Raw genomic sequence first — 18,518 nt, forward strand, 5'->3', positions numbered from 1 at the left:
AATCTTTTCCAGTAAAAGCAATTATGTGGAGCTCAGTTCTGACTTTCTAGAAATAAAGAGAAATGTACGAGTGGCAAAGGAGATATTTACAGCAGACCTATCCTGCAAAATTTATTTTTTTTAGAGCTTTTAACAATGGTATAATTGTTTTCTCTGAATTTGTATTTTGAGTGATTCATGCATGTTTAAGTCATCTTTATTCCCCTGTATTCATTACTCCAATCTAGCCCAAATTATAGCATAATGATCCACAGGTGTCAAAAATTCTACCTATAGGGCAGACACAAGCACAACTCTAAATAAAAGCACATGAAAAACTCAACATCAACACAATGAGGATGTGATGATAGCACAATCTGTCACAGAATAAATTATTACAGAGGAATATCAGAATAAATGATAATACTCAAACTACTTTATACCACTGACACAATACAAATAAAGTAGGATACTCCCAGTAAGCCTAGTTTAAAAAAAACCAAACAGTATCATTAAAGGCCTGAGCTACAGCAAATGGCAGTATGAGTATGAACAGTTAGTCCTGAAAGTTACTGGAAGTCCTCTACAGCTCAAATCTTAACAAATTACATAAAAAAATAGCTGAAATATTTATTGTTCCAGCTTGAATATATTGAACAATAAGTCAATTAGTAATTATTATTAGTAATTACAGTGACAGGCCTAAATAGAATGAATCCAAGGAGGCAAATAGGTGCTGTTCCCTTGCCCTGTGGCGTGCTCTGTCCCTGCAGGTGTGCAGTGAGTGACAGGCTGGGGGAGGAGTTTCCACAAAAGAACTGGAGGTATATAGCCAAGTGGAAAGACTGGAGCTTTGTGTGAAACAATTACCTGAAGAAAGCTCAGCTCTGCTCTGTCCTGTCAACAGGCACTCTCTGCACTCTCACCGCCTCAGTCCATTACAGAGCAGTTCTGGAGCAGTTAGGGCAATTAACACAAGAACATCTGTGATCAGGAATGGACACTCTCCTCCAAAATACTCAGCCCATCTCCTGTGCACTGGGGAACACACATTAGGGTTTGTTCTTGGACTAAAGCTAAGATATTGACACAAACCCAACTGCCTGTTGCCTAAGTGATCACAAAGCTGAGTGTGTTACTGTGTTCACTGTAGGGAAGGGTCATCAGTGATATCTGACAATTTCTCACATATATTGGTATAGAGGAATGGGAAATTTGGCCAATATTTGTGCACCCTGCCCCAGTCTGCATCACATTTGTCTTTTTCACTAATGAATACAGTAAAAATATGGCTTTATATATGCAATTAGAACAAATCATTTACATCCCAGATAAACACATTTTGTTAGTACTGTTTATAACAAATTATTTTATATTTAAGTGAAATGTTACTTTGTGAACGTAACATACATTTGTGGTCCTTGCTATGGATCCTTGCTGGATGTTGTGTGCCCAGATTGTTTGGAGCAATTTTTGGGGGAAACATGGAGTTTTAGGTACTTTAGCAAGTCACATTTTAGGAAAGCCAGTGACTGTGTGCAGATCACATCTGTGCTCTACTTCAGCAGAATCAAATCAATACAGGAGTAACTTCCTAAAATGTACTTATTGTTAAGAACAAGTAATACATTTTAACATGAATACATAGATTACAGTAAATACAACCATGTGTTTATAACAGATAACACAATGAAATACATACAACTCACACATAAAGACAGAACTAAGCACCCACCTGATCTGTGGGATTTTGTTGTTTTGCATACAATAATAATACGTGCAGTCTGATGAGAGTGTAGCAGCAGTAGCGGTGCAGCAGAGGCTGGTCAGGGACTCATGAGTGTGAAGAGGATCTGAAGAACAGGGAGAAGGGGTAGATGCGCCTGAAACAAACACATAGACACACATTCTGGTTCAGTGCTTTTGAGGACAAATATTTCCACTTTCATTCATGTCCTGGAGACTGACTCTAACCCTAAACATAGTCACTTCTTGCCAAACCTTCACCTAAACCCTAACCTCAATTTTTTCAAAGGGTGCATATCATACCTTTTGTTACAATGTCTCAACAAAAACAGACCTGGAGTTGAGTTTCAAGCATGTTTAACACATGCACATTTAGGCTGAGTTCTTCTCTCAAACTGAAAACACTATGTTCCACCTTGTGATGTCATGTGGTAATACAGGAAGTGCTCCACTGCTCTGTGTTTTTAAACTCCATATACCTTCACTACAATAATTTGGATCATTTCAGCCCTGGAACAAAAGGTAAAAGGAGGTGTTAATGTGAAAACTACTACTACATGACATCACAAAGTGGAACAGGCATTTTGAGCTTTGGAGATGTAGACAGACTAATATGTGGGGTTGCTCAAACATGTGTGAATGAAACAAAACTCCAGGTGTGCTTTTGAGGAGAGAACAGCACAAGTCAATTTTGCTTAATATAGGACCTTTAACCATTTATTTAATAATGTATTTGAACTTGCTAAAACTAGCACAAACACTTAGAAGTTAAATCATAAATATGTTGAAGGTGCATGACTCAAATACAATACAGGATTACAAACATGATTGAATCCACTGAAAAGTCTGAGTGGGCTAATGAAAAGGGAATATTGTTAAAAGCTCTTCAAAGTAATTTTCACATAATATGTCCCATTCAATTGAATTAACAGTCTAAAACTCCAGTGTACAACAGCAACAAAAGTTCCGCGGCCAGTGCATCTAAATGATACTTCCAAAGAATACCATGAAATACAAGTTGATATTGTAATAATTGGTAATAGTTGTGAAAGGCTGGGACTGGTCCAAGCTTGGATTTCCCCTGTCAGCTTCAGTATCCGCTGCACTGTCAGACTCAGACACCATCACTTCCACCTGTCTGACTGCCTCCATCAAACATGTACAGAACTAATATCCACAAACATGTGCAGTACAGAACTAACCTCTATCAAACTTGTGCAGTACAGAACTAACCTCCACAAACATGTGCAATACAGAACTAACCTTGCCAGTGTGGACAGCATGCCCGGCCTCATCGAAGAGTCTTCACCACCAGCCTCTTCATCCTCCTTCTCATCACCTTCTTCTTCATCTGAGACTGAATCCACATCAGCAAACTGCAAAGGAAAAAAAACACATGCTGTGATTCATTCAATATTAAATAAAAATTTACTGAAAATAGTCCTACATAAATCAAAAATTGTTTTCACCTGTGGTTCAACAGAATCATTAGAAAAAAACAAAATAATGAAACTGGCCTGGACAAAAATGATGGTTCCCTTAACTTAATATTTTGTTGCACAACCTTTTGAAGCAAACTCTGCAAACAAATGATTTCTGTGTCAGTGACACTTCTGCACTGGTCAACTGGTATTTTGACCCACTTAACGTGAGCAAACTGTTCTAGTTGTCTCAGGTTTGAAGGGTGCCTTCTCCAGACAGCATGTTTCAGCTCATTTCACCTTTTCAATAGGATTGAGATCTGGGCTCACAGAAGAACACTCCAGAACAGTCCAGTGTTTTGTTCTTAGCCATTCTTGGGTGTTTTTAGCTGTGTGTTTTGGGTCATTATCCAGATGGAAGACCCATGACCTACAACGAAGACCAAGCTTTCTGACACTAGGTAACACATTTTGTTCCAAAATACCTTGAGAGTTTTGAAATTTTGTTGTACCTTGCACAGATTTAAGACACTCTGTGCCAGATGCAGCAAAACAGCCCAAGAAGAAAACCAAGTCTCCTCCATGTTTCACAGTAGGGACAGTGTTCCTTTCTTGGTGTGTTTCATTTTTGTGTCTGTGAACATAGAGCTGATGTGTTTTGCCAGAGAGCTCCAGTTTTGTCTCATCTGTCCAAAGGACATTCTCCCAGAAGCTTAGTGGCTTGTCAGTCTGCATCGTGACAAATTCCAGTCTCACTTTTTTATGATTTTCTCTCAACAGTGGTGTCCTCACATGAAGTCCACTTTGGTTAAAAGAGTAACAGATGGTGTGATCTGACACGGATGTACTTGGCCCTTCGTGTTCACGTTTAATTTCTTTGTTGATTGTTCTGGGCTCTTCGGTTCCATTTGTATGATCTATCTCTTCAATTTGTCATAAATTTTTCTAGAACATGTGTAATTGTGTAATGTTCCTGTGTAATCACAGGAACATCAAGCTGCTTGGAGATGGTCTTATGGCCTTTATCTTTATCCTGCTTGTCTCTCATTTCCTTTCTAGTCTCCTGACACAGTTCTCTTCTTCTCTTTTTCTGCTCCATGTTCAGTGTTGTGTCCATCATGTCTCCAAACAGCACAATGACACATGTCCCCTTTAAACAGGCAGACTGACTGAGGACAAGTTTAATGACACCTATGATGCCAATTAAAGGACACACTTAAGTTTAACATGTCCCTGTTGTCCAGTTACTTACAGTCTTTTCTAGAGGTACCATAATTTTTGTCCAGACCAGTATCTTTAGTTTGTTTTTTAAATTATTCTATTGATCAACAATTCAAAAACAGTGTCTGATTTTCATTGGTTATTTTTCATTTTTGTTTTTATTTATTATTGCTTTTCTCAGTTATTTCAGTGACCATTGCCTTTCATTACCAGAGGGGTATCAACAATTTTGAACACGTCTGCGTGTGCGTGAGATGTGTGTGCGAGTGTATGTGTGTGTGTGTGTGTATACACACACACACACACACACACACACATATATATCAATCTGACATAAGCCAGGCTAGCCTATTACAGGAGATTGTGGGGTTGAATTCCCACACCATCTTTTTGCCTTGGAGACTGAAGTTTCTCTCAAAGTCTAATGCCTACATAAGGAAGGGGATCTAAACTGTCACCAAATAAACAAAATTCAAACTCAACTGGAATGATTAATTGACTAATCGTGACAGCTGACTATAAAACAATACCTGCCGTATAATATGTTGTATTTTGATCATCGTAATCATTGAGTCTGAAACACCATTGGGTCAGTCCGTATGAAATCAGCCGTTTTCAAGGATCACGTTTGGTCTGTGAACATATTTGGGACTCTACACCATCCACATGAAAGCTCAGAAAAGTGTGAGATTGTTGTCAGAAATTGTCATTCTCTCAAATATTCAGGTTCAGCAGTTAGTTTGTAAATATCTGCTTGGAGTAAATAGATCTTGGACCTCAAAAAAATAAAAAAATAAATGAGTGGCAACCAAATGTGAGATTTTGGAAGCCCACAGCACCCCCTTAATAAAGATACCCAATATTTGACAACAGATTCAGACTCTGTGAACAAGAATCTACAATAATACAAATTTTATCTATTTTTTATGAAGTTATGGTCTCTCAAACATGCTTATAAATTAAGGCTTCAGAAAAATTGGGCATGGCCCCAAAATTTCAACAGGCTATAACTCAGGAACGACTCAAGGGACTGAGGTAAAATTCTTTCATTTGGTAATTTTAGATTTTTTTTTTTTTTCAGCCAAATCTGAGATGGCTCATAGGGGAGGGCGGCTGATTTCATATGGACTGACCCCTTTTAATAACAAAGACAGTGGAATTATTAGACCTTTTGTAAGATGTTATTACTATGCCTGGAATATTCCAAATCATTCAACTCATTTTTATCTATACATAACCACTCTGAGGTGTTAAATTGCTAAAATAGTCATTTTGAATTGCTAGTCTCCATGGAGAAGAAGACCGTAAAGCATTACTCTGCAACACTGTCGACACTGCATGGTGTAGTCCTTAGGTGTATTCCATTCTATTTGGAAGAGTTACAGATATTGTGAAGTGTTTCTCCCCTGTGAACATGCAGAATGTAGCAGTACATGACACCCAAACACGAATGGTTTGTTGTGCTTGTGTTTTTGTGAGAGCAGGAGGAGCCTCTGGGGACAGGGAATACATCATCTTTACATGAGCTCACCCTATCATCTCATTTGGAGCATGTCATGTGAAATGTGCAGCTCTAAATCATACATGCTGGACACTTTTTCCTGTAGTCATAAACCAGACTAATGAGAGCAGCCGCAGCAGTGAGGAAGTGAGGTGAGCTCATGTGTCTGACCCTGTACCTGTGTGTGCTCATGCCAGCCCCAGGCACACAGCACAGGGGCTGAGCACACAGCTCTCTAACCAGGAGCTTGGGCCACTGATTGTAATGAGTGTGCTCATTTAAAATGATGAAGCCTCACAGAAGAAATGCATGACTGTTCACCTTGTCTTTGGCGTCCTCGTCAGAAGAGTGCCTCAAAAGTAGCTTTGTTTCATATGGGCTGCAACAGAAAAGCACTCTGCTATTTACTAGATTTAAACCTGTGTGCGTTCCATGAATAAAACGATGACACATCGCATCTGATTTGTGAAGTTGTAGTGTATTATTTTGTATCCTGCTTTTGTATATTTATGGAGAATTGTTGTGTGGGAGCATGGATGTCGCAGGCTTACGCCTGAGCATTTGATAAATGTGATATAATAGTGATGGTAGAAAGCTCCCAGAAGATGATTTTGCTTAATACCCCCTCTTTAAGGCTTTATTTCTTGAGTCCCTATTAAAAGTTGTATTGTATATAACTTGCCATCACCTGGGGGTTGTGTGGACAGGATGTTTACACAGGCTGCGCACTCACACTCACTGTATTAGTGTTTGAAATGATCATGTGCGCCTCACTGCTCTGACTGTCAGCTGAGTGAACTGGCGCCTCAGCTCTTTTATAACTACAGAACGCACGGCTCGCTCGGCTCTGTCACTAAAATATACTGATTTAGTAAGAGTGTTCATTAAAAAAAATACATATACATATTTAAAAAATGTATCTGAATTCAACATTTCCAACAATAAAAAGTCTGTTCTATATGTTGCCTGGCATGTACTGATATCTCTGTATTTTTTATATGAATATTAGTCTGGTCATCACTCCCTCTGTTGTGTTTCAACCCTGGCCAAATGTGATCATCCAATCAGATGTGTTTTTCCCTAACACATGTTTTTCAGCCCCCAAGAATCAATTTAGGGCACTTTAATACCCAACACTTATTTTTATAGGAAAATATTAAATAATAAAAAACATAAATTAATTCATAAATAACAAAAAAGGTTGAATTTGACATTTCTGAAGTCCCTTATTCAGCTGTTCACATAAATTACCAGATTTGTAACTTCAATGGATTAAAAACAGTACATTTGTGTCTGTTTATGTTGAATGACAATGAAATGCCTGCTTATGATCGTGGCCACTGACCTGAGCACAGACACTACAGTCTCAGCCTCCATGTCCTCCACCATGTCCTGTAGAATAGCATCCTCTAGTGGTGAGTCTGTCATCTGCCGTTTAGATGAGTGCTCATACAGGTCCTGCTGTGGCTCTTCAGATGCCTCCTGTAACACAAACTCGACCCGCTCAGTATGCACCACAGCTAATAACCAAGAGGGTGGTAAAAAGAGAATTTTTTTTTTCCTTTTACAAGGTCCTGTATTATACAAAATGTATTCTTGTGAGCCATGTTATAATGTTCTGTTATAATGTTCTCTCATCAAAAACATAATTGGACTTGTACCTGTTTACATGTCCAATGTTCAAAATGCTTTGTTCCATCTTGTGATGTCATGGTAGTTTTCATGTTACTATTTAGCTTTTGTTTAGTAAAGAGTTTGCAATTTGAATAATTTTCATGAATAATTCTAGTGAAGGTGTATGGAGTTGAAAAACACAGTGGAGCATTTCATGTATTACCACATTCTGTTTGAGCCTAGATATACAGGATCTGTGTTTTAAATATGTATGAATACAACACAACTCCATGGATATTTGTGATGAGAACACAACATTATAACAAAGATCAGAAAACAGTAACAATTAGAGTAAAAAGTACGGGCCCTTTAAGTAATGTAACGTACATGTAATGTTATACTCTGTTATATATCTCACAAATTAAATAGATGGCATTTGACCTTCAAACCTGCAAAGATGGAATGTATTGTAGAATAGATTAGCACTATTTTTATAAATAGAATTTGCCCAACAGAAGTCTCTGTGGTTTATAAACAGGCTGCATAGGCACATTCCAGAATTTGTTGACCTGGTTTATGATCAGTATATCTCTAAAAAGGGAACTATCCACATGAATCAACGTAACATCTCATGGACACAAGTAGGTAGTGTAACTGCCATCACAAAAGTTACACATTGCACTTTTAAATTATGGGGTTATTTTGTCTCATTAATATTCACAAACCCCTCCTTGAACTGTCACCTTATCGTGGTGGAGGGGTTTGAGTGCCCGAATGATCCCGGGAGCTATGTTGTCGGGGGCTTCATGCCCCTGGTAGGGTCACCCAAGGCAAACAGGTCTGGGGGGACAGGTCAGACGAAGAACGGTTCAGAAGTCCCATATGATGATGTCCACTCAGAGGCCAGTTACGTCGCCCGGATTGGCGTCACCGGGGCCTCACCCTGGAGCCAGGCCTGGGGTGGGTGCTTGTCAGCGAGCGCCTGGTGGCCGGGCCTTCCCCCACGGGGCCCGGCCGGGCTTAGCCCGAAGGAGTGACGTGGGGCCGTCCTCACGTGGGCCCACCACCCGCGGGAGGAGCCATATGGGGCCGGTGCAGAGAGAACTGGGCGGCAGTCGACGGCGGGAGCCTCAACGACCGGATCTCCGGACATGGAGACTAGCTCTGGGGACATGGAATGTCACCTCGCTGGGGGGGGAAGGAGCCTGAGCTTGTGCGGGAGGTTGAGCGTTACCGACTAGACATAGTCGGCCTCACCTCCACGCACAGTTTGGGCTCTGGAACCCAACTCCTTGAGAGGGGCTGGACTCTCCATTTCTCTAGCGTTGGCCGCGGGGAGCGGCGGCGGGCTGGTGTGGGCCTGCTCATCGCCCCACAGCTCAGCCGCTGCGTGTTGGAGTTCACCCCGGTGAACGAGAGGGTCGCGTCCCTGCGCCTTCGGGTCGGGGACAGGTCTCTCACTGTGGTGTCGGCCTACGGGCCAAACAGCAGTGCTGAGTACCCGGCCTTCTTGGAGTCCTTGGGAGGGGTACTAGACAGTGCACCGACCGGGGACTCCGTTGTTCTCCTGGGGGACTTCAATGCCCACGTGGGCAACGACAGTGACAATTGGAGAGGGGTGATTGGGAGGAACGGCCTCCCCGATCTGAACCCGAGCGGTGTTTTGTTATTGGACTTCTGTGCTAGTCACGGTTTGTCCATAACAAACACCATGTTCGAGCACAAGGGTGCCCATAAGTGCAGGTGGCACCAGGACACCCTAGGCTGGAGGTCAATGATCGACTTTGTAGTCGTGTCATCTGATCTCTGGCCGCGTGTCTTGCACACTCGGGTGAAGAGAGGGGTTGAGCTGTCAACTGATCACCACCTGGTTGTGAGTTGGGTTCCCTGGTGGAGGAGGAAGCCGGAAAGACCTGGCAGGCCCAAGTGTGTAGTGAGCGTCTGTTGGGAACGTCTGGCGGAGCCCTCTGTCAGAGGGACTTTCAACTCGCACCTCTGGGAGGACTTCTTCCGGATTCCGGGGGAGGCTGGAGATATGGAGTCCGAGTGGGCTTCATTCTCGGCCTCTATTGTCGATGCGGCTGCTCGGAGCTGTGGGCGTAAGGTCTGTGGTGCCTGTCGCGGCGGCAATCCCCGAACCCGGTGGTGGACACCGGAAGTAAGGGATGCCGTCAAGCTGAAGAAGGAGTCCTATCGGGCCTTGCTGGCTCGGGGGACTCCTGAAGCAGCTGACGGGTATCGGCAGGCCAAGCGTGCTGCAGCCCGTGCGGTTGTGGAGGCAAAAACTCGGAGCTGGGAGGAGTTCGGGGAGGCCATGGAGAAGGACTATCGGACGGCCTCAAAGAGATTCTGGCAAACCGTCCGGCGCCTCAGGAGGGGGAAGCAGTTCTTCGCCAACACTGTTTACAGTGTGGGGGGAGACCTGCTGACCTCGACTGGGGACGTTGTCCGGCCCAGGAAGGAATACTTTGAGGATCTCCTCAATCCCACCGTCACGTCTTCCGAGGAGGAGGCCGAGGCTGGGGACTCGGAGGCGGACTCATCCATCACCCTGGCTGAAGTCACTGAGGTGGTTGGAAAGCTCCTTGGTGGTTGGATGAGATCCGTCCTGAGTACCTTAAGTCTCTGGATGTTGTGGGGCTGTCTTGGCTGACACGCCTCTTCAACATCGCATGGCAGTCGTGGACAGTACCCTTGGACTGGCAAACCGGGGTGGTGGCCCCTCTGTATAAGAAGGGGGACCGGAGGGTGTGCTCCAACTATAGGGCGATCACACTCCTCAGCCTTCCCGGTAAGGTCTATGCCAGGGCACTGGAGAGGAGAATCCGGCCGATAGTCGAACCTCAGATCCAGGAAGAGCAATGTGGTTTTCGTCCTGGCCGTGGAACACTGGACCAGCTCTACACTCTCCATCGGGTGCTCAAGGGTTCATGGGAGTTTGCCCAACCAGTCCACATGTGCTTTGTGGACTTGGAGAAGGCATTCGACCGTGTCCCTCGTGGTGTCCTGTGGGGGGTGCTCTGGGAGTATGGGGTCCGGGGCCCTTTGCTAAGGGCTGTCCGGTCCCTGTATGACCGGAGCAGGAGCTGTGTTCGCATTGCCGGCAGTAAGTCAGACCTGTTCCCGGTGCATGTTGGACTCCGCCAGGGCTGCCCTTTGTCACCGGTTCTGTTCATTGTGTTTATGGACAGAATTTCTAGGCGCAGTCAGGGGCCGGAGGGGGTCCGGTTTGGGGACCACAGGATCTCATCTCTGCTGTTTGCGGATGATGTGTCCTGTTGGCTTCATCGAACCAGGACCTGCAATGTGCACTGGGGCGGCTGGGATGAAGATCAGCTCTTCTAAGTCTGAGGCCATGGTTCTCGACCAGAAAAAGGTGGCTTGCCCTCTCCGGGTGGGTGGGGAGTCTTTGCCTCAAGTAGAGGAGTTCAAGTATCTCGGGGTCTTGTTCACGAGTGAGGGAAGGACGGAACGTGAGATTGACAGGCGGATCGGTGCAGCTTCAGCAGTGATGCAGTCGCTGTATCGGACCGTTGTGGTGAAGAGGGAGCTGAGCCGAAAGGCGAAGCTCTCGATTTACCGGTCAGTCTTCGTTCCTACTCTCACCTATGGTCATGAGCTCTGGGTAGTGACTGAAAGGATGAGATCGCGGATACAAGCGCTCGAAATGGGTTTCCTCCGCAGGGTGGCTGGGCGCCCCCTTAGAGATAGGGTGAGGAGCTCAGTCACACGGGAGGAGCTCGGAGTAGAGCCGCTGCTCCACCACGTCGAGAGGAGCCAGTTGAGGTGGCTCGGGCATCTGTTCCGGATGCCTCCTAGGCGCCTCCCTCGGGAGGTGTTCCGGGCATGTCCCACCGGGAGGAGGCCCCGGGGAAGACCCAGGACACGCTGGAGGGACTATGTCTCTCGGCTGGCCTGGGAACGCCTCGGGGTCCCCCCGGAGGAGCTGGAGGACGTGTCTGGGGTGAAGGAAGTCTGGGAGTCCCTGCTTAGGCTGCTGCCCCCGCGACCCGGCCCCGGATAAGCGGACGAAAATGGATGGATGGATGGATAATATTCACAAACGCACAGATGGTGATCTACAAATTGATTTGATGTGTTTTGATATCCACAAATGCAAATATAGTATTTGTAACTTGTATTTTGGTATTTACAAATAGATGTGTATTTGTAAATATATCTTTTTTCATTTGCAAAAAATAATTTCATTTGTAAAACTAAAAATTCTGTTTGTAAAATGTGATTCACATTTGTTCATAACAGTTACACGAATCCACCGATTCCCGATAAGACGTAATTTTGAGGCGCTCATTTTGAGAAATCTACAAATACAGACACGTACTTGACCAGCAGGGGGCAGCAGCTGCACACGAAACATTTGACACTGCCGAAATGGAAGCGTCTCTTGCTAACTTAACGTCACTTAGGCTAATGTTTGAACCAGGACTAAAACAGGACTAAACCAGAACTGAACCAGGACTAAAACAGGACTAAACCGGAACCGAGTGTCTGAACGGCCCGGAGTTGAGCCCGCGCAGACCACTGGGTGACCGCAGGTCAAAACGCAGCCGTCACCCGAACGTGCTTAAGGACACCGTGCTCCACGCTCTGGGTCCTCCCTCAAGTCAAAGATTAGGCTAGTCCTGGTTCAGTTCTAGTTTAGACCTATTTTAGTCCTGGCTCAGTTCTGGTTCAGTCCAGGTCTAAACCAGGACTAATCTGTGGCTGTGTCCCAATTCAAGGGCTGCAGCCTCCGAAGGCTGGTTTTAAGGCCGCATACGTCACTTCCGGTGAAACAAGGCATGTCCCATTTCATTTTTATGTCATGCAGCCCTAAAACCGGCCTCGTTTACATGGAGAGGAGGCCGCGAACGGAGAACACATCCGAGTATCCTTCATGGATCTATTAAAATGGTATCCTTCGCAACCTTCAGTATCCCAGCATGCACTGCGCGGCGGCAGTCACATGTTCGAAAACACGGAGCAAAAAGCCCGTACGGAGAGCGGAGAAAAACATTTGAGTAACTTTTAACTTTAGGAAATCATTACTAACACAACTGTAAACGTAAAATACGACCATAACTCCCACAAAACTGTCAAATAGGTTTGTTTTTAACTGCGTGAACCGCAGAGTTTTGAGCTAAAGTTTGCCTAGTAATGTGCAGCTAATGCGATGAAAAGTCCGCTCAAACTTTCATATTTGGACATATTTCCGTCAAACACTAATCATGTTTTTACTGTTCGGGGAAAAGAAGCCCACAGACTGATTTAAAGAAGCTACGAGGAGAAAACTCCACGTTTTCACGGACAGTGTAAACATGTAAACAGTTGGTCAGTGTAGCTCGGAGTTAAGATGAAAACACATTATTTCATACATTCAACTGAAAAGACTCAGTTTGACTCCATCAAAGCTCATATTTACTTGTAAATCACATAATATAAACCTCCAACGTGTGCATTTCATTCAGAGAATACATTATCTGCTTTTAACAATCTGTGTCTTGTAACGTGAAAAGTAGATAATCCTGCCTGGACAGGTCAGATTTATGATGGACATGAGGCTCGTTTAACAGATTTGTGCAGACACTGGTGTAGATATGACCTGACTGTGTCTGTTAGGTCTGTCACATCTAATGTTATAACAATGAGAAATCTGTTTTACATGAATTTTCTTTTCTCATCTGCAGCCTCCAGTATGTGGACACGGCACACTGCAGGGGCCACAGAACTGTTGGCTGACAAGATGCTTGTGATTCATAAAATGGGTCAAATGCAGGTGACAAAGTATAGCCAACACTGAGCTGGAGGTGCTGACCCAGATTCCTGCCAACGATTAGGTATGGGGCATGTTACATTGAAAACTCTACTAATAATAAGAGCTGCAAATGAATCATGCTCATGTTGAAATTATGATTTAAATTGTGAACATATGCATTTCTCAAATGTGTGGGATTCCTCTATTCACTTAGCTGTTTCAGATATAAACTGGCTTTGAATCTGAATGTACATCAGAGTTTAAGTTCAACGTTAAAATCGTTTATTGTCAATTCTTCATACGAAAAACATATAAAGAATCAAAATTGTTTTTCTCACTTCCTTGTGTATAAATAAATAATAATAAATGTAAATAGTGCGGGGGGAGTCCAGGTGTTCTTTGGGGCTGCATGCTCTGTGAAACTTATTTTCCTCTAATAGTTTTGTAGTTTTCTTAATGTGTGTGTCATTACAGGTTTTCACTCTGCAGGACAGAACTTTGAATCAATCAGACCTAACACCCATTCTGCTCTTCCTCCTCCAGAAGACGAGAGACACATCAGACTGAGTGGTCCAAGTCCACTGTCCATGTCTCCAATGTTCATGCCTAGAGTCTCTGAGGAGGAGGTCCAGAGTCTTATATGATCTGAACAAGTGTGTGAGACAAATGAAAACATCTGCTCATAGGTTTTTCTGAATGTTTTTCAGTCTGTACTGACATTTGATTTATGGTGAAATGTGCCGTTTATTTGGTGTCTCTTTTGATAGTAACTAATTACATGTACTATAAGAATGTACTATTCTACTGCAGATAAGCTGTGGTATTCCACATGATCATATTTGGCAAAGATAATTTGTTCATTTTTGATTGTCACTTGCTTCAGCAAAAAGGGAACACAATGAGATTTACTGACATACAGCTGTTTGTACTAACCTGTTATGCAGAGTGTGTGTAATGGGTTTAATATTTGACTTCATATTATGATAAAGTATTTCCAGAAGTTCCTTGGATTGTTTAATAAACCAGCTTTTCTCAGGAGAGATGTCTTTCTTTCTTTACAAATCCTTAATGATAATATTTAGTAATGCATATCTCACAGTTTTTTTAAACTTTAAGATAATTTAGTCTATTAAAATGTATCCCTTAAATATAGCTGTTTCTTTTAGCAAAAGTTAAACATACATTTTTGTTTTTGGCCATAAGATTTGGATGCAAATTATTAAAATAATTTGGTCACAAAATCCGACAGTTTGATGACCTGTCCGTATTCTTTTTACTGATCCGTGTACGTAATCTACGCGGAGGAAGTGCTAGCAGCGGCCCTCGGTTGCTAGGCGACGGGGGAGCGGCTCCGAGGGCTAGACCTGTCCCATTTCCGCAATGGCCTGGCAGTCCGCGGAGGCCAGTTCAAGGGCTGCAGCCTTCGCAGCCTTCGGAGGCTGCAGCCCTTTGAATTGGGACACAGCCTTTGACTTGAGAGAGAGAGAGGGAGGACCCAGAGCCGTGGAGCACGGTGTCCTTAAGCGCGTTCGGGTGACGGCTGCATTTAGCCCGCGCGGCGCGGAGGTCTTTGACCCGCCGTCACCTGGCGGTCTGCGCGGGTACAACTCCGGGCCGTTCAGACACTCGGTTCCGTTTTAATCCGAATTCAGTCCTGGTTCAGTTCTGGTTTAGTCCTGTTTTAGTCCTGGTTCAGTTCTGGTTTAGTCCTTAGCTGTTGAGGCGTTTGATAAAGGTAAACATTAGCCTAAGTGACGTTAAGTTAGCAAGAGACGCTTCCATTTCGGCAGTGTCAAATGTTTCGTGTGCAGCTGCTGCCCCCTGCTGGTCAAGTACGTGTCTGTATTTGTGGATCTGTCTGTGGATTTCTCAAAATGAGTGCCTCAAAATTACGTCTATCGGAAATCGGAGGATTCGTGTAACTGTGATCAACAAATGCGAATCACATTTTACAAACAGAATTTTTAGTTTTACAAATGAAATCATTTTTTGCAAATGAAAAAAGATATATTTACAAATACACATCTATTTGTAAATACCAAAATACAAGTTACAAATATTAAATTTGCATTTGTGGATATCAAACCACATCAAATCAATTTGTAGATCACCATCTGTGCATTTGTGAATATTAATGAGACAAAAATAACCCCATATTAAATAATCATACAGTTCTTTGCATAAAGCCCTGGTAACTCACTTGTCTTCTGTCTACTGTGTCTCTTGTAAATGAATCTGTAACAATACACAAAAGAAGAAATGAATAGTGTAGATGAATTCACATATGGTCCATATTGCACACTATTCGTAAAGCTGGCCTTACTCACCCCTGTGCGTGTTTTTCTCCAGGTACAGCAGCAGAGTGAAGGGGTAAGCCTTCAGAGCCTCCTCTCCGTGTTTACACATGACTTGAGACACTCTTTCCCAAGGCTTTTTGTCTGGGAGCCATAGTTTAAGGAAATATCATCAACAACTCTGAAAATATGTACTATAGAGCTGAACCACTTCAGAAAAATATGTAAATATAGTTTAAGTTTTAATAGTAGTATTCTGTTCAAAGTGCACATTGAAAAGCTTGTGCTAAGATAAAGGATACAGGGGTAGATGTGGAAGTGTGTGCTGGTGAAGGGCTGCAGACTCTCCAGGTTTCCCAGCACAGTCCTGATGATGTCCTAACAGCACAGTGAGAGACATTTATTATTATTACAAGTATGAAGGAATCCTGCTTCAGTACTTAAAGTAAATGTAAAGTTTACCTCCATTTCATGCTCAAGGTTGTACAAGTGTCCTCCTGTTGCCTCCACTCCACTGTGGATAGAGAATGTGATTAGCATTAGCATGACTAGTCATTAGAGATAGACCAATATACTGGTTGACTGATGTATCAACCTTACAGCTCCAGCTGAAACTTTAACTTCTTGGGTTCTTTTTAAAGACAATGCAGTAAAGTGTATTTACCTTGTTGACATGTTTCGGCTGCTAACTGCAAGCCATCTTCAGAACTGGCTTACAGCTAGCAGACGAAACATGTCAACAAGGTAAATACACTTTACTGCATTGTCTTTAAAAAGAACCCAAGAAGTTAAAGTATATAAGAAGACAAAATGAACATCATTGGCTTAGTCCAGTTGAAACTGTTTGTTTGACAACCTGACTGCTAACTTCAGCCAACATAAAGAAAACACGGTACTGTATGGTGGTTTCTTTCCATCATTCTTTGTTTTGGATATGCCACATTCTTTCTCACTCTAAGAGCACAGGTTTACTTCATACTTTCTTAATTTAATGCCCAACATGTTCAGACACATTCTTAAAGCTACAGTTTGTAACTTTTTATCCAAACAAAGCAACAGACTTTAAAACTTAGTTCATTTTTACCTCTGTCAACTAAAAACTCCATCCAGAGTGTTTTACAGGATCAATGTGCATGCTTTTAACACTTTTATATCTTTAATCTGCAAATGTTTCACTGTCTCATGTTATGGTTGATGTGAGTGTGTTCTGTTTGTGCTTCTGTTTTATACTGCCTCTTGGCCAAGTCGTCATTGCAAATGAGGTGTTCTCAATTGACTTACCTGGTAAAATATTGAATAAATAATTTTTATTAATTTTTTCTGTTTACTGGACCCAAACCCGGAAATCAAGGTCCAAGAATGGGCGAGCACAGAATCTATGTTGCTTGATGTTAAGAGTGAAGTTTCCACAGTCAGTGATGATTTGTCATCTGCTGGTGTTGGTCCACTGTGTGTGGCTTCACAGTCAGTGAAGCCACCTACAAGGACATTTTACAGCACTTCATGCTTCCTTCTGCTGACAAGCTTTATGGAGATGCTGATTGCATTTTCCAGCAGGACACAGTCAAAGGTACCAACAGATGGTTCAGTGAGCATAGTGTTACTCTGCTTGATTGTCCTGCAAACTCGCCTAACCTGAAACCCATAGAAAATCTCTGGGGTTTTGTCAAGAGGAAGATCAGAGACACCAGAGACACCAGTGCAGATGACCTGCCACTGTCAGAGCAGCCTAGGCTTCCATTCCATCTGAGCAGTGCCACAGGGTGATCTCTTCCATGCCATGGCAAACTGATGCAGTAATTCATACCAAAGGAAGCCCAGCCAAGAGTGCACAGAACATGAACAAACTTTTCGATAGCCTGACACATCTGTTTAAAATATATAATACATTTTAAATTGATCCTATGCACAATATTCAAATTTTCTGAGACACAAAATTTTTGGTTTTCATTATTTGTAAGCCATAAAAAATAAACGCTTGACAGCTTCACTCTATCGGTGTATATAATATATGGGCTTTCTGAAACAAGTGATAAATAAAATATTTAACTTTTTCATGATATTCAGATTTTATAGAATATGGTCTGTAAGTCTTTTTTGTGTGCTATTTTATTAAAAGATGTTTTTCTTATATTCTCATCTGTGATGTAAAGCACTGGATCTAGAGAGATGTATGTGCTCTTGCCTGTACGAGCTGCCTCCTCGGATCTTCAACTTGTAGATGTTAGTCCCAGCCTTAAAGAAGCGCGTCTGAGGGAAGGGGAACGAGAAGGGATGCAGTGGCATGGCTCTCCTAAACACACCCAAACAGAAAGCCAGTTCAGTACTGTAAACTAGGCTTCTGAGTTTATCATTTAGATTTTTGATTAGATTTTTTGCTTTTGTAAGCAGACAATAACATACAGATAAAGCATACTTCAACTGGTTACTCTTACTGGCAGAAATGTGTCTATATTCTACATATTACATGTGTGTTATATAAACTTTGATCATATTAGCCTATTCTTTCTTATTTTGAAGCTAGTGGCAAAACAAAAATGCAATGAAAGCAATCGCTGTAGACTAGTGTATGTGCAGTACATTACACAATTACACTTTTTGGAAAAAATGTTGTATGGGTCAAAGTTAAATTGAAGCATTAGCTTTCAACATTTACAGATTAGACGGTATGTTGTCTTTTATCAACATTTTAAGTCCCTTTTACCGCGAAATAAACAGCTATGGTTTCAGCCGAGGTTTAAACAGCTGAAAGCGGGATGAGGGGAGGCTCCCTTCACTTCTCAGCTGTTGGAGTGTTGCTGCTACACTGCCCTCTGTCGGTGCCCGGGCTGGGGGGCTGCCCTGCTCTGTGTCGTTGCCGGGGCTGGGGCACGCTGCTCCGGTGTACCGGTGCTCTACTGGTGCTCTATGGGGCTCTACTGGTGCTCTACTGGTGCTCGGTGTACTGGTGCTCTACTGGTGCTTGGTGTGCCGGTTCTAGCATGCTC

At 43.0% G+C, this 18,518-nt stretch overlaps 1 protein-coding gene across 3 annotated transcripts; it reads right to left on the reverse strand.

Annotated features, from left to right (window-relative positions):
- Positions 1 to 132: 132 nt before the first annotated feature.
- Positions 133 to 18,324, reverse strand: LOC110156257 (membrane-anchored junction protein). Of its 3 annotated transcripts, XM_055156597.1 has the most exons (10): positions 18,236 to 18,324; positions 17,717 to 17,824; positions 15,994 to 16,045; positions 15,834 to 15,909; positions 15,565 to 15,675; positions 15,438 to 15,472; positions 7,214 to 7,350; positions 6,190 to 6,247; positions 2,989 to 3,101; positions 133 to 1,862 (listed from the first exon to the last, which is right to left on the reverse strand). In XM_055156597.1, exons 2-10 carry the CDS (start codon positions 17,815 to 17,817, stop codon positions 1,814 to 1,816), a joined length of 732 nt encoding a protein of 243 aa, XP_055012572.1. In that variant the 5' UTR covers positions 17,818 to 17,824; positions 18,236 to 18,324; the 3' UTR covers positions 133 to 1,813. The 3 variants fall into 3 exon arrangements, with proteins under 3 accessions (XP_055012572.1, XP_055012574.1, XP_055012573.1); XM_055156599.1 differs by lacking the exon at positions 6,190 to 6,247; XM_055156598.1 differs by lacking the exon at positions 18,236 to 18,324 and having other exon boundaries at positions 17,717 to 17,957.
- Between the last annotated feature and the right edge of the window lie 194 nt (positions 18,325 to 18,518).

The sequence above is a fragment of the Boleophthalmus pectinirostris genome, unplaced genomic scaffold, assembly GCF_026225935.1.
Source record: "Boleophthalmus pectinirostris isolate CB_2022bp ecotype Guang Dong unplaced genomic scaffold, ASM2622593v1 HiC_scaffold_20, whole genome shotgun sequence".
Taxonomy (NCBI): domain Eukaryota; kingdom Metazoa; phylum Chordata; class Actinopteri; order Gobiiformes; family Gobiidae; genus Boleophthalmus; species Boleophthalmus pectinirostris.

Excerpts from the sequence above, each read along its gene's own strand:
- LOC110156257 (XM_055156597.1), bottom strand. The coding sequence starts at position 17,817 with ATGCCACTGCATCCCTTCTCGTTCCCCTTCCCTCAGACGCGCTTCTTT. Across the intron at positions 3,102-6,189 it reads ACGAGGACGCCAAAGACAAG|TTTGCTGATGTGGATTCAGT; the intron begins GTGAACAGTCAT and ends TTTCCTTTGCAG. Across the intron at positions 1,863-2,988 it reads ATGCTGTCCACACTGGCAAG|GCGCATCTACCCCTTCTCCC; the intron begins GTTAGTTCTGTA and ends TGTTTGTTTCAG.